Source organism: Portunus trituberculatus, chromosome 39, assembly GCF_017591435.1.
Source record: "Portunus trituberculatus isolate SZX2019 chromosome 39, ASM1759143v1, whole genome shotgun sequence".
Classification (NCBI taxonomy): domain Eukaryota; kingdom Metazoa; phylum Arthropoda; class Malacostraca; order Decapoda; family Portunidae; genus Portunus; species Portunus trituberculatus.
The window spans coordinates 19163795-19177910 of NC_059293.1; the positions used below are offsets into that span (position 1 = coordinate 19163795).

The 14116-nt window shown below is 40.7% G+C and overlaps 1 protein-coding gene across 1 annotated transcript in view; it reads left to right on the top strand.

Annotated features, from left to right (window-relative positions):
* Window positions 1-14116, top strand: part of LOC123515493 (putative neural-cadherin 2) — a 76518-nt gene that overhangs the window by 13727 nt on the left and 48675 nt on the right. Inside the window, exon 2 of the mRNA XM_045274102.1 lies at window positions 11439-11503. Within this exon, the coding sequence (XP_045130037.1) occupies window positions 11446-11503 (58 nt within the window). The 5' untranslated portion in view covers window positions 11439-11445. The remainder of the gene's footprint in view (window positions 1-11438; window positions 11504-14116) is intronic.

The window sequence follows — 14116 nt, forward strand, 5'->3', positions numbered from 1 at the left end:
TTCTGTATGGTAATTAAGATAGTTATTCGGCATCTGACTTGAATTTAATTTTTCCTTGCGCTTGATATAATGCTTGTTGTAGAAAGCCAAACACACAGACAAACAGACAGACAGATAGATCACATCTCTAGTAACCACAATCAACATGTACATAGGCTTAATAAATAAATCTTGATAACTGTGTAACTTGTAAAAATGTTGCACGTGTCTTGTATTCAAGATTTTACAATTTCAAGTTCGTTTGCTTTCCTTTCTTCTTGTCACAATCCTCTCAAAACTTGGTATCTTTCGCTTTTGTTCTTTTTTCAAGATTCTTTGAAAAGCGAACAAAAATCATACGGTCCATTGTTGGGCACAAGTCTCCCCTCAGGACCCAGGTGCCACTCCAGCAGAGAAAACGTGTCACTCCTCCTCGTTGCCAGTCACCTTTCAAGGAAACACTTTTTACCAAATATCCCTTGACAAAATTTAACTTGGAGACTCTCCCTGATGGATACGAATGTTGAATTTATAGATTTCACTACTTCTATTAATTTACTTTTTTCTAACACTTTTTCCTTTGAGTGACCATTCTATTTTACATGTTTTCTAATACGCTCTTTAGATGAAGACTTGAATATATCGACTGAATTTAGAATAGTACACATGTTTTAGGTCTTCAAACACCCTACAGTGTAACAATGATCTTCGTATTGCATCTCGTATTGCAAGTTTGTTTTCCGGATGTTCATACTGTGCCTTTGTTCCTCCATTTATCCTCATTCAGGCTTAAACAATGCTGCGATCTTTCTTTCTCTCGGACAGTCAAGCGAGGGGCTCACACCTTCATTACTTGAAATATATCACTGAGAGAGAACCTCATCTGTGCACACTGGTAAATAGTTAGATAAGGAGAGAGAGAGAGAGAGAGAGAGAGAGAGAGAGAGAGAGAGAGAGAGAGAGAGAGAGAGAGAGAGAGAGAGAGAGAGAGAGAGAGAGACTGATTCCTTAATTCATTGAGCGATAGTAGACAGAGAGATAAATAGATAGATAGACGAAAGGACAGACAGATAGAAAGATAGATAGACATACTGGCAAAAAAAGATAGTCAAACAGACAAGCAGACAAGAGCAACCTACTCTCTCCTACTTCCTTCGTCACTTGGGCCACTCCACTGAAAAATACATCTTTCACTGGGACTTCTTTCATCGCCGCGAGTTACATTTGCATTTCCTTCCACTCATATCGAAACGCACAGAGGTCTCAATATACACCCATGAAAGTAAAGATTAGAAACTGTCACCCACTTCCTCACACACACACACACACACACACACACACACACACACACACACACACACACACACACACACACACACGAAGTTGTTAACGGTGTAAGGTGAGAAAGATTTACGATTTTTATATTCAAATAAAGCTCTTGATTTATGGAAGTAGTTACAGAGGAAATTGTGTGTAGGCGTGGAATACGAATAGATTTTTTTCCCTCTCCTCTTTTGGAATCATTTTTTGGATAAAGTATTAGGAAGTGGAACATTAGAGAGAAGACAAATACAAGCACTATTCTTAGTTTTAATCCCTTCAGTACTGGAACACCTTTTCCCTTGAGATTTACATATGATCAGATAATTTTATTAACATTAGGTAGGGTCTATGGAGGTTAGAAGATTAATAGCCAGAGCCTTCACTATTTTAATCCTCCCCATGAGTTTCTGAAGCTGTATAAAATCAAATGGTAAGGAGAATGAAAATGGAAACGCGTCATGGTACTCAAGGCATTAAGACTTGAGATAAAAATTTGATAAAGTTTGATTTAAATAAGAGATAGGAAGAAACTGGTTCTGAAATTGACTACTAGATGAATGTGATAGATTTAGTAGTCAGTGTTCGTGTACATTCATTAGGGAGCTTCAAAAGAATACAAGATATATTCGTGGATAAGGATGAGATAAGGATGTGACAAATCAGTGTATATAGTTCCGTATTCAGTCCGATTCATTGGTTCTTGCCCAAGTGTTCGAATCGTACTTACAACTTCTTTGATTTACTTCACAAGAAGCTGTCCAAGTATCAAATCCCTCACTGGCTACGCAATTTCTCCCACGATCAAATACAAGATTTTTGGTCTCTGATTTTTGCACGGTAGTCTCTTCAATAAGTCTGCAGCCTGGGAAAAGTGAAGTGAGTCTCATGGTATTTTTTCTTTCATTTGTATTCATTCAAACAACATTTTTACAGCACGGTGAATATTAACGACGAACGAACGTAGCAGTAAAAGTGTTGATGCGATTCAGTGGCTTCGAAAACTTTTGTGGTGCACATGAAGAGAGGCCGTTTTGTTATGTGAGCGCCCTTTGTGAAGCACTCCATTATTTATTTTTGTATGAAGCTCTATTGAAAAAAAAGTTCAACATGTCACAGCGAGCACAAACAGTGGGATTTAATATAATAATATGCCGCTTTGATGGAAAGTAAATCCTCCTAAATTAAATGCACCGACATTTGCATAATTTTGAGGGTAAATTTGGGCATACATTGTCTTCATGGCGGAGAGAGAGAGAGAGAGAGAGAGAGAGAGAGAGAGAGAGAGAGAGAGAGCAATGATAAACCCAACGCATTTATCTAATAAGCGCAATATTTGACTAATCTACATTTGTTTTTAAGTATTTATCAAAGTGACACAGCCCATCAGTCTCCAGAAAAAGGCAAAAGAAAATCGTAAAATCGTAACCCTATAAACTTATTCATTTTGAACGAATTTCAAATACAATAAGAATAAAAATTTGCCTTAATGAAACCTTACCCTCTGCGTGTGTGTGTGTGTGTGTGTGTGTGTGTGTGTGTGTGTGTGTGTGTGTGTGGGTGGGTGAGTGAGTGGCATGTGCATATTCTTAGCTCATGCCTGCTCTCTCTCTTAAAGTAGAAATCTGAAGAGGAGTAAAAATATGTTCAAGCATCCAACAACCTCCCAGGGAAGCACCATCGTAGCTCAGGTGAAAAGACTCCTGAGGCCGCTACCATCACGTTCTCAAGGCAGCCCTCCTCCTCGCTCGCCCCTCTGCCCTCAACACGCAGCCTAAACACGTATTTTTGGAGACGTGTAACTTTTTTTTTCCGGGGCTGAATTTCACTTTAAAGTAAACACCACACGTCCTTAGTCTCGCTGAATGCCGCGTGGGTAATCAAAGTTGCTTCTTAGTTTTTTTTTTTTTTTTTTTTGTCTTATTTTTGCTGTTATATTTTTCTTCCTTTTGTCAACTAACTGTATTTTAAGAATTTCACAAGGATTTTCTTAAACTTATTTTCATCTTTTCCTTTCTGCTCTGTTTACTTGTTTTCCTTATACTCATTGACCTCCTCCTCTTCCTCCTCTTCCTTCTTGTCTTCCTCCTTCTCCTCTTATTTCTTCTCCTTCTCCTCCTTCTTCTCCTTTTCCTTCTCCTTCTCCTTCTCCTTCTCCTTCTCCTTCTCCTTCTCCTCCTCCTTCTCCTCCTCCTCCTCCTCATCCTCTTCCATCTTCTCTTCCTCATCCTCCTCTTCCTCCTTCTCTCTCTCCTCCTCGTTTTCCTCCTCTTCCTTTTTCCTTTTCTCATCCACGACCTCTATCTTTCCCATGGATTCGTTTTCACTTCCTCCTGGTTTAATTTTAGCAAATCTTTTTGTACTTAGATCTCAGTCATCTGATACTATTAGATTTAGCGACGGAATACGAAAAAATAGAACAAGAGAGAAAAAATAAACGAGAAAAAAAGTAACCTAAGCATTTTTCTTTCGGTGAAGTTAACACTTTTCCCTCAAAGGTCGCCTGAGTGAACGAAGGAACGAAGGAAGGAAGGAAGGAGGAAAGAAGAAAGGAAAAAGGGAAGGAAAGCAGATGGAGAAACCGGAATGTAAAAGGGAGGGAAAGGGTAGAGGAAAAAAAAAGAGATACATGTTTAGAGCTCACAGTGAAGGAGGAGGAGCAGGAAGAAGAGGAGGAGGGCTGGCAGGGCTGGTGAGGGTGAGTGGGTAAGAAAGATATCAGGCTTTCACGGGCCGCTGGTGAGGAGTTGGTGAGCAGGAAGTGGAGCGGGGAAGGAGAAGGGATGAAGATGTGGTGCCGTAACGTTCTGAATGGTGCAAAAGGTATACATTATTGAGGAAGAGAGAGAGAGAGAGAGAGAGAGAGAGAGAGAGAGAGAGAGAGAGAGAGAGAGAGAGAGAAAGAGACAGACAGACAGACAGACAGACAGACAGACAGACAGACAGAGAGAGACAGACAGACAGACAGACAGGCACACACTCAAACAGAAATACGTAGACAAACAAACATGCTAACACACAAACAGACGGACAAACCCACCAAACAGACACACAAAAAATATCTGAGAGAAGACAAAAAAAAGATGAAAGGGATCTAAACACAGTATATGCATTTCTTTCTCCCTCTCCATTCTCATTTTTCAAACCTGACTCGCTGGATAAAAGGACAAGATTAAAGGGGTGAAAAGCAAGAAAATAACTTTGCTACTGTGAAATGCGTTAGTGAGGCGAAACGACACACACACACACACACACACAGAGAGAGAGAGAGAGAGAGAGAGAGAGAGAGAGAGACGAAGGTGGGGCGTGTTTGAGTGAGCGAGGAAGAGTGAGTGATTGGACTGTTGAGAGAGAGAGAGAGAGAGAGAGAGAGAGAGAGAGAGAGAGAGAGAGAGGAAAAGGAAAGAAAGAGGAAACGAACAATGGAGAAAGTGAGTGGGTCTGTGAGTGAAAGAAAAAAGGGAGACAATGAAGAGAATGGCGAAGTGTTTGTGTGTGTGTGTGTGTGTGTGTGTGTGTGTGTGTGTGTGTGTGTGTGTGTGTGTGTGTGTGTGTGTGTGTGTGTGTGTGTGAAAGCAAAAGAGGAAATGACAGCCTGAACAAGAGAGGGACGAGGGAGTGATTGCATGACTGCCTTAGGATGAGAGAGGCAAGCAGTGCGTGACCCTTTTGGCTGGATGGGTGCGGCCCTTCTGACAAACACGCTTGCTTTGCGCCGAGGGAAGCTGTCGTGACCCTAACATTCAACCCATTACTTGTTGTGGATCTTTGGCGAACGTTCTCACACACATTCCATCTTAAATAAATTCTATCTCACCAACATTCCTTTCTCGATGGATTCTACAAAATTAAGCTAACTCAGTTTTTTTAATGGGGTGATTTTTTTTTTTGAGGGGAGAGAAGTGGAGAGGGGGGCAGCATGGGGCGTCTGGCTCGCTGCTGAAGAGAAACTTGTGGATGGAATATTCTTGGAAGTTTTTTTTTTTTTTCTATTCCATGAAAGAGTCTTTACATTATTTTTTCTTTCTTTTGCCTATGAAAGAGTTCTGCCAAGAGAGAGAGAGAGAGAGAGAGAGAGAGAGAGAGAGAGAGAGAGAGAGAGAGAGAGAGAGAGAGAGAGAGAGCACACACACACACACACACACACACACACACACACACACACACACACACACACACACACACACACCAGAGAGAGAGAGAGAGAGAGAGAGAGAGAGAGAGAGAGAGAGAGAGAGAGAGAGAGAGAGAGAGACACACACACACAGCAGAGAGAGAGAGAGAGAGAGAGAGAGAGAGAGAGAGAGAGAGAGAGAGATTGGCACTCCCTGAATAGTTAAACGTAGTAGATACCAAAATCAAGACTAATCCAATCCCGGAGACGCTCCATTAGTCCTCACTTGGGAAAGGCGAAGATACAGGAGCGGGCCGAAGTTTACCAATGAAGGGAAGGAAAGGATGAAGGAAATAGGTAATCCTCCCCCACGTTAACCTTGAGGAAGTTACACTATACAACTACGGATTCAGCTTGTGAGTGACTCTGCTTCGTTTTAGAGAATTCACCTTTACTCAACGTTGCTTTTTTTTTTTTTTTTCTTTTTGCTCTATCCTTTTACTGCTGACGTTTTTCATCCATTTAACCCCTTCAGTAGCATGACGTGTTCTCATATTTGTTCTGCTTACTATTTGGCGATTTTACACATCTTCAGAAACTTATGTGGGAATTTGAACAGTGAAGACTCTAATAGCCCTGTCATTTTTACTACTGACGTTTTTCATCCATTTATCCCCTTCAGTACCATGACGTGTTTTCATACTTGTTCTGCTTACTATTTGGTGATTTTATACTGCTTCAGAAACTTGTGTTGTTGAAGATTCTAGCCATTAATCTTCTGACCTCTGTAAACCCTTCCTTCCGTCTCATTATACCCAAACCCGAGGTAAAATTTCGTTCCAGTGCTGAAGAGGTTAAGTGATGCATTTTGACAGCTTTATTGTTTTGCTTAAGTAACTAGCTTTGTATAATTGACTGGGCATTTTTATGAGAGAGAGAAGGGAGACGTGAGAGGGGAGAGAGGAGAGAGGAGAGGGGAGCGCATGCAAGTGTTTGTTATGTAGGTGTCCGGCGAGATGTATTTGCTCTCAATTTTTATGGAAGTTTACGTGTGTTTTCCTGTTGTTGTGGTCACGTACGAGTAACACAAGGTAAAAGTGGAAGAGAACACGGAAAACTAAAAACCAGGAGTAAAAAAATATATGCATCTTAAACACACACACACACACACACACACACACACACACACACACACACACACACACACACACACACACACACACACACACACACACACACACACACACACACACACACACACACACACACACACACACAGTTTTCGTCAGAGAAGGGAAAGTTATTTGTGTAGATATTTCTTTATTTTTTTTTTCTCTCTTTATATTTTGAAATGTGCTCCTTCTATTTGTTGTCCATTAGTTTTTATCGTTTGTCATGTGTCTTTTGTCTCACACGTTCTTTTTTCTTTTTTTATTTCCTCTCTTATCTTGTTTCTTTTCTTGTCTTTCTTTTTTTTCGTTTTCTATTTCTTGTGTTTGATTACCATTCGTTATAATTGCTTGTAATCTTTCTCCTTCCAAACATATTTCTATTTCTCTTATGTCTTCTTTTTCTTTCTCTTTCTGGTGTTTATTGTTTGTTAACCATCAGTTTTTATTACTCATAATTTTTCTTTTCGTATCCTAACTTGTTTGTTGTGTATTTTGTATGTTTTTCTTTTTTTCATATTTGCTAAGCATTATTTTTTTGTTTTATATAATTTTTATGCATATTTCTCTTTTTCTTCAAACATTCAGCTCTTTTATCTTTAGTCAACATTATTTACATTCGTTTTTCCCATTTCGATCCCTTTGTTTTCTCCTCTCCTGTTTGCATCTTTATTATAGCTGCCACTTGGTCTGTTGGTTTTTAATTATTTAAAATTCTGACAGTGCAGGCTGTTTTCAGTACCTGTCGATGTTATTTATTTTTACTTCCACAGTTTTTATCCATTTTGCTTTAAGAATTTCCAGTCAAAACTCTGATGAATCAAACAATGATGCAGACTCGAGACTAAAGAATATCGTGGACGTTTTTTCCTGAACTAAAGAATGTTTGCTTCGAAAATTTTGTTTCACTGGAAACGAGAAAAAAAATAGAGGCTGGGTTCATCGCTTCAACTTTTTTCTCCCCTTATTCCTACTTCGTGTTGCAAACGTTCTTCCTTGCTCTACTTCCAAAGCTTTTTCCTTCTCATAGTATGTTTCCAGTGGAATTTAGGAAACTCTGCTCCTGAGACCCAACCGTAATCACGCCCCCCGCTGTGTTCCCTGGAAAAGCCGCTTGCCTGGGTTTGCATTGAGCACCGGAGGGAACTTATCAGCGAGTCAGACCAGAGCATGACAGACACTTTTGAAATCAGCGGCTCAGTTCCCGCTGCAGCCTTCACAAGTTTTAGTTTGCCAGGCTTCAGATATATGTATACTTTTTTTGTTGCTGTTCCGCGGGAAAAGTGAGAGATGAATTAAACCTTCCATTTATATATATATATATATATATATATATATATATATATATATATATATATATATATATATATATATATATATATATATATATATATATTCTACTTTGGTTTACGGATGGATAGCACTGTAAATGTTCCTCAGAGCCACAAGTAATAACATTCTGGAAACTTATCGAGAAATGAACTTACACGTGTGAATCAACAACGTGAGAGATCATCAAGCAACGGCAGTGCAGCGGAGAGTCTTCCCTGCTGACAGTTTCACATTTCCCTCTCAACATCAATGTTGTGACGCCCAGGACAAGGGAGGTGTGTTAGCAGCTGGTCCGGAAGAGTTTATCTTCCCATCCATCGCCCAGTGGGAAGTGTCCTGCATGCGTGAGGGGAATAGATGCGGCCTCCAGTGTGGTGTGGTGAGAAATTCATCACACGCCGCTAGGGTCCAACGGGATGGCTGGAGCGTTTCTCATATTTCTTAATAATCGGCATCATTATCTATAGCAGTCTCTCTCTCTCTCTCTCTCTCTCTCTCTCTCTCTCTCTCTCTCTCTCTCTCTCTCTCTCTCTCTCTCTCTCTCTCTCTCTCTCTCATATTGCAGTATTAACGTCACATCTTCCCCTCTTCCTCTTCTTATTCCTCCTCTGTTCTGCTCCTCCTTCTTTACCTCCCTTCTTCATCTTTTTAATAACCCCAGATGCTGCGCGGCCTTAAAACCTCACATTACTCACTTGCTCCTTCTCCTGCTCCTCCTTCTTTTCCTCCTATTTTCCTTCATGCTCTTTCTTCCTCTTGTTATTTATCTGTTTTCATTTAGTATATTAAGTAGAGGTGTTTCCATGCCTAGGATCACTTTAATTAAAACATTAATGACTCGAGCGCATGAATTTTATCGTGAAAGGTAGATTAGATTGGAGGCGGATATTGGGAGGAGGACGAGGCGGCGTTCATCACCACCATCCACTTTCAATTACGTGGCTTCATCATGGCGCAGGTAAAAATTCTGCCGGAAAAACATGAGCGCAATAGCCAAGAGAAAGGTGACTCTATTACTTACCGAGCCGTCAATATCAGTTTTCAAGCTTAATCTAGAAGAGTATACCTTTATCCCACCCGGACATCCAGCAGTTGTGTCTCTGTCTTCACGGGGACACCACGCGTTTGTTTGCCGTGCCATGCTTGCTTACATTTGCTATTGGAAGCTTTTGAGTTTTGTTTTTTTTCAGTATTCTCATCCATCATAGCTAATCTACATATTTAATATCTTCAATACTAGGACACATTTTTGCTTTGTGTTTGGGTACAATTAGACCATTGTATTGATATTAGAAAGGGTCTTTGGAGGTCAGAAGATTAATGGCTAAAGTCTTCACTATTACGATCATCACATAAGTTTTTGAAGTTGAATAAACTTCGCCAAATAGTAAGCAGAATGAATATGGAGACGCGTCATAGTACTTCAGGGCTTAATTTGTTAACTACTTCTCCTCCACAGCATTCCACAGCACTCAACAGCACTCCTAACATCCACATAGCACAGCATAACCAGTGCAGTGCAAGACCTACGCTAATTCTTGTCTTAAGTGATATGACCTTTATTTTCCACGCATTTTGACACACTTTACAGGCGTTCCATAGAGTAAGTTGAATGTACACCCTTAAGTGGCGAGAGAGGAGTCTAAATGAGAGAGAAAAGGGGAGATGCGACTGTTATGCAATTACTTGATACAATTAGGACAAGGTAACAGCAACTGGTCCCATGTGTAGCGTATAGTTTTCTTAAGGGGGTATGTACGCTTAATTAAGCAACCCTCCTCTCACAGGATTAGTAGTGCCATTCGTTCTCTCTCTCTCTCTCTCTCTCTCTCTCTCTCTCTCTCTCTCTCTCTCTCTCTCTCTCTCTCGTGATCTTTATTCCTTCGTTATCTTTAATTTGATTGCTCCTGTGTATATTTTCAAGGACTCATACACACACACACACACACACACACACACACACACACACACACACACACACACACACACACACACACACACACACACACACACACACACACACACACACACACACACACACACACACACACACACACACATTCGTTGTAGTATAGTGCACCTTTATAAGTCAGCCAATTACAAGTTAGTATCTGAGCAATCACTGGCCACCCTCGACATTGCACTCAGCCAGCCCTTGCCAGTAGTGGTGGTGGCGGTGGTGGTGGTGGTAGTGGTGGTGGCGGCGGTGGTGGTGGTAGTGGTGGTGGTGGTGGTGGCTGTCCCAGTGCCGCGGCGTCTGATGGATGGCGGAAGTTGTCAGTTTCGGGATGTCTGAATTGAACTCGGTCAAGAGCAGCGGAGGAGTCTTGACGTGGTTCTAATCTCCAGCGTTGCCTTGACCCTTGTGAAGCTGAGAATTTCCCCCAAGCTCTTGTCTGCAGGCACAGTTTCATCTGAGTCTTCCTTCATCTTGCTTCATGGGATATATATTTTTTTTATACTGAATCCATAGACAGTTTTTAACCCTTTTAGTGCAGGACGTATTTTTACCTTGAGTTTTGGGTATGATTTGAAGATTCTGTTTACATTAGGAAGGATATATGGAGGTGAGAAATTTAATGGCCAGAGTCTTCTCTATTTTAATCCCCACATAAGTTTCTGAAGCTGTATAAGGTCACCAAATAATAAACAGAATGAATATGAAAATATATCCTGCTACTGAAGGGGTTAAAAGCACGTTAGATTAATGTATGAATAGTTATGATAGGTGAGAATAGGTATATATGTGTATTTTATTGTAGGAATGCCACGTAAAGGTTTACTAACTTTTGCCGTTTCCATATGCTATTATATTTCAGTGTTTTTCTCCAGGCATTCGTCGATAGTAAAGAAAACGGAATAGTTCGTGTTAAATAGTCTAATACTTTGAGAAAACTCGGTTGCTTTTATCATCTTTTTTCTTAACTTTTGTCAGTCTCATTGGAAGTGACATCTCGCCTCACCAACACACTGCTCTGCTTTCCCCCACCTTACACAGAGGAAAAAATACGATGTGTCCCTCCCTTTACCTCACTTATTCCTTCCACCATCCTTTTGTCCTCTTATCTCGATATTTTTTTCTCTCATACTTTATGTTCCCTTCCTCTCAGTTTCAACACACCAGGTTTTTTTTCCTCACTTAAACTCTCTCTCTCTCTCTCTCTCTCTCTCTCTCTCTCTCTCTCTCTCTCTCTCTCTCTCTCTCTCTCTCTCTCTCTCTCTCTCTCTCTCTCTCTCTCTCTCTCTCTCTCTCTCTCTCTCTCTCTCTCTCACGCACACACATAAACACACACATCAAATAATCAATCAATCGTCATCATCATCATATCAATAATGACAGTAGTAATAATGATAATAATGATGGTAAAAGTAAAAACAATAATAACGATAATGATAATAGTAGTAATAATGAAAATAATGATAATAATAATAATGATAGTAATGATAACAATAATAATAATAATAATAATAGTAATAGTAATGATGATAATAAAGCCTCTGATCTCGCCTTATCTCCCCACCAGGTGCGGCATGGCGGTCAACGTGCTGGTGCCTCTCCTCATCCCTCTGGGCGAGCAGCTCACCAATGGTAGGTCGCAGCTTGTGTTCTCTCATTCACTTTAATTTTCATCAGCCGAACACCGAGGATATATATTTAATTGGCAATAATGGCGTCAGCGGCGTCTGCTTTAAATTTGCATGCAGAGGAAAAGTGGAGGAGGAAGAAAATACGTTAAATGTCAAAGGTTAAGTGTCTGAGCAAGAGAAAAAGAGAACACTAATACTCAGTCACGTACGTGATGTGCAGCCAAGGGACCTCTCCTCACCCTGGCTGCTGTTGCTGCGTTGACTCAATTTGTTGGTTGACTCATCCCTCCATCCGTCGCTCACAGGGGCAGTAGTGTCCGACAACGGAAAGACACAAACATATGACTATAGAACGTTCAGTGTACCAGCCACACGCTAGAAGGAGGCAACGTTTTGTTTCCTGTAATACAAAAGGCAATAGTTTGAGGATAAATAAAGCAATAATCAACTGCACGAGTATAATGGTACACCGTGTATAATGCTGAACGTGATTATAAGTAAGAAATTCTGTTTGGTGCAGTCTATGTTTGAAAACCAAGACCACCATTTTCTGTGAGCGACAACGTTTTCTGTAAGCATCGCTTTACAGCAAGGGAGACCATCATAGATCCTCTAGGCCTGGTCCGGGATACACTACACTTTTGTTGTTGCTGCTGCTGCTGCTACCGTGACTGCTATTACCATTACTACTACTGCTACTACTACTACTACTACTACTACTACTACTACTACTACTACTACTACTACTACTACTACTACTACTACTACTACTACTAAGACTACTACTACTCGTTCTGTTGTTCATACATATACGTATCTCGACTGTGTGTGTGTGTGTGTGTGTGTGTGTGTGTGTGTGTGTGTGTTTCTTCTGTGGTAGGGAAAAATTTTGAAATATACCTACTCCTTCGTACTTTGGTTTGTAAAATAAAACATTGACTAGACAAAAGCTGATTTGATAAAAAAAAAAAAAAAAAGAAAACAGAAACAGAAGTTGTGTTAGAGATTAACTTTGGCCCGGCCTCGAACATTCTACTCTCTTAATTCCCCAAAGACTTCCTGCCTGACTACCTGACCTACGGCATCTGAAATTGAAGATGGCGTTTACTTGACAGGAATCTCACACACATGTCACGAAACAACCAGAGTCTGAGGATTTCTATTAGAGTAACGCCCGTCCTCAGAAACAACTTGCTCTCTCACCACGACAATTTTCCCACAAAGAAGACTAGCCGGGTTTTCAAGACAGTTTCTCCTTAAAATGAACCAGAAATCTTGCTAATCCATCACTGAAACCATAAAGACATCCTTAGAAACGAGTCTCTTCAACTAGAGCCTTTGGAAAGTAGTAATGGTGAGACAGCAAAGCATTTCAGAATACAAGCTTAGTGTTTCTTAGCCTATTTTCCTGCGGCATCTTTCATATCACGTTATCGAGGGTGCCGCCTGCCAGAAAGCAACAATAACCCCCTGTGATATTTGAAAAAGTGTATGGTTCTCGTAATGTATTTCTCTGCTCCATTAAACCCCCTGCTCTCCTCCAAACTCCGTACTCCTCCCACGTAACACTATACTAACACTATACTCCTGCACTAACAACTCCCTACTACTGCTTCACTACTGCCATTCTCCTCCCAGAAATCAAAGGAAGCATATGCACCCAGCAAAAAAACAGAAGCATTTACAGCCCCCACTACAATTCCGATAGCGAGACTAACGCTCACAAAAGCAAGGGTTATTGGTGATTTGATGCATCAGCGGCTGGATATGAGAGATTTGTCCGTGAGCGTTCTCCAATACCAACGAAGCTTTTCCGCATCAGTGGGTCGTGAGTAGATGACGCTGCTACGATCTTTTATCAGTGTATTGAGAGTGTACCGACAGACTCCTTGCTCGTGAAAAAGAAATATGGTAAATGCGTAACTGAGCAAGATTGGAACACGCGGGTGATACTGTTTCTTTTCTTCTTATTCTTATTCTCATTCTTATTCTTCTTCTTCTTCTTCTTATTATTATTATTATTATTATTATTATTATTATTATTATTATTATTATCATTACTATTTTTTACTTTTTCTTCTTTTCCTCCTCCTCCTCCTCCTCCTCCTCCTCCTCCTCCTCCTCCTCCTCCTCCTCCTCCTCCTCCTCCTCCTCCTCCTCCTCCTCCTCCTCCTCCTCCTCCTCCTTCTTCTTCTTCTTCTTCTTCTTCTTCTTCTTCTTCTTTCTTTTCTTCTTCTTTGGTTTTCAATGTGCCGTTCTCTTACAGACGTTGACTATCTGTGAATATCTCTCTCTCTCTCTCTCTCTCTCTCTCTCTCTCTCTCTCTCTCTCTCTCTCTCTCTCTCTCTCTCTCTCTCTCTCTCTCTCTCTCTCTCTCTCTCTCTCTCTCTCTCTCTCTCTCTCTCTCTCTCTCTCTCTCTCTCTCTCTCTCTCTCTCTCTCTCTCTCTCTCTCTCTCATCAACTTTAGTAGATGTCCAGCCTTGGTTCCGTTTCCCATTTCTCTCGCTGTTCCATTCATGTATTTTTTCTCTTTGTCTGCCTCATGCTCTTCTAACTAGTATGGATTCTTCCCGTTCATTTTAAGCCCTGGATCTTTTCTTTTATCTTTCCGT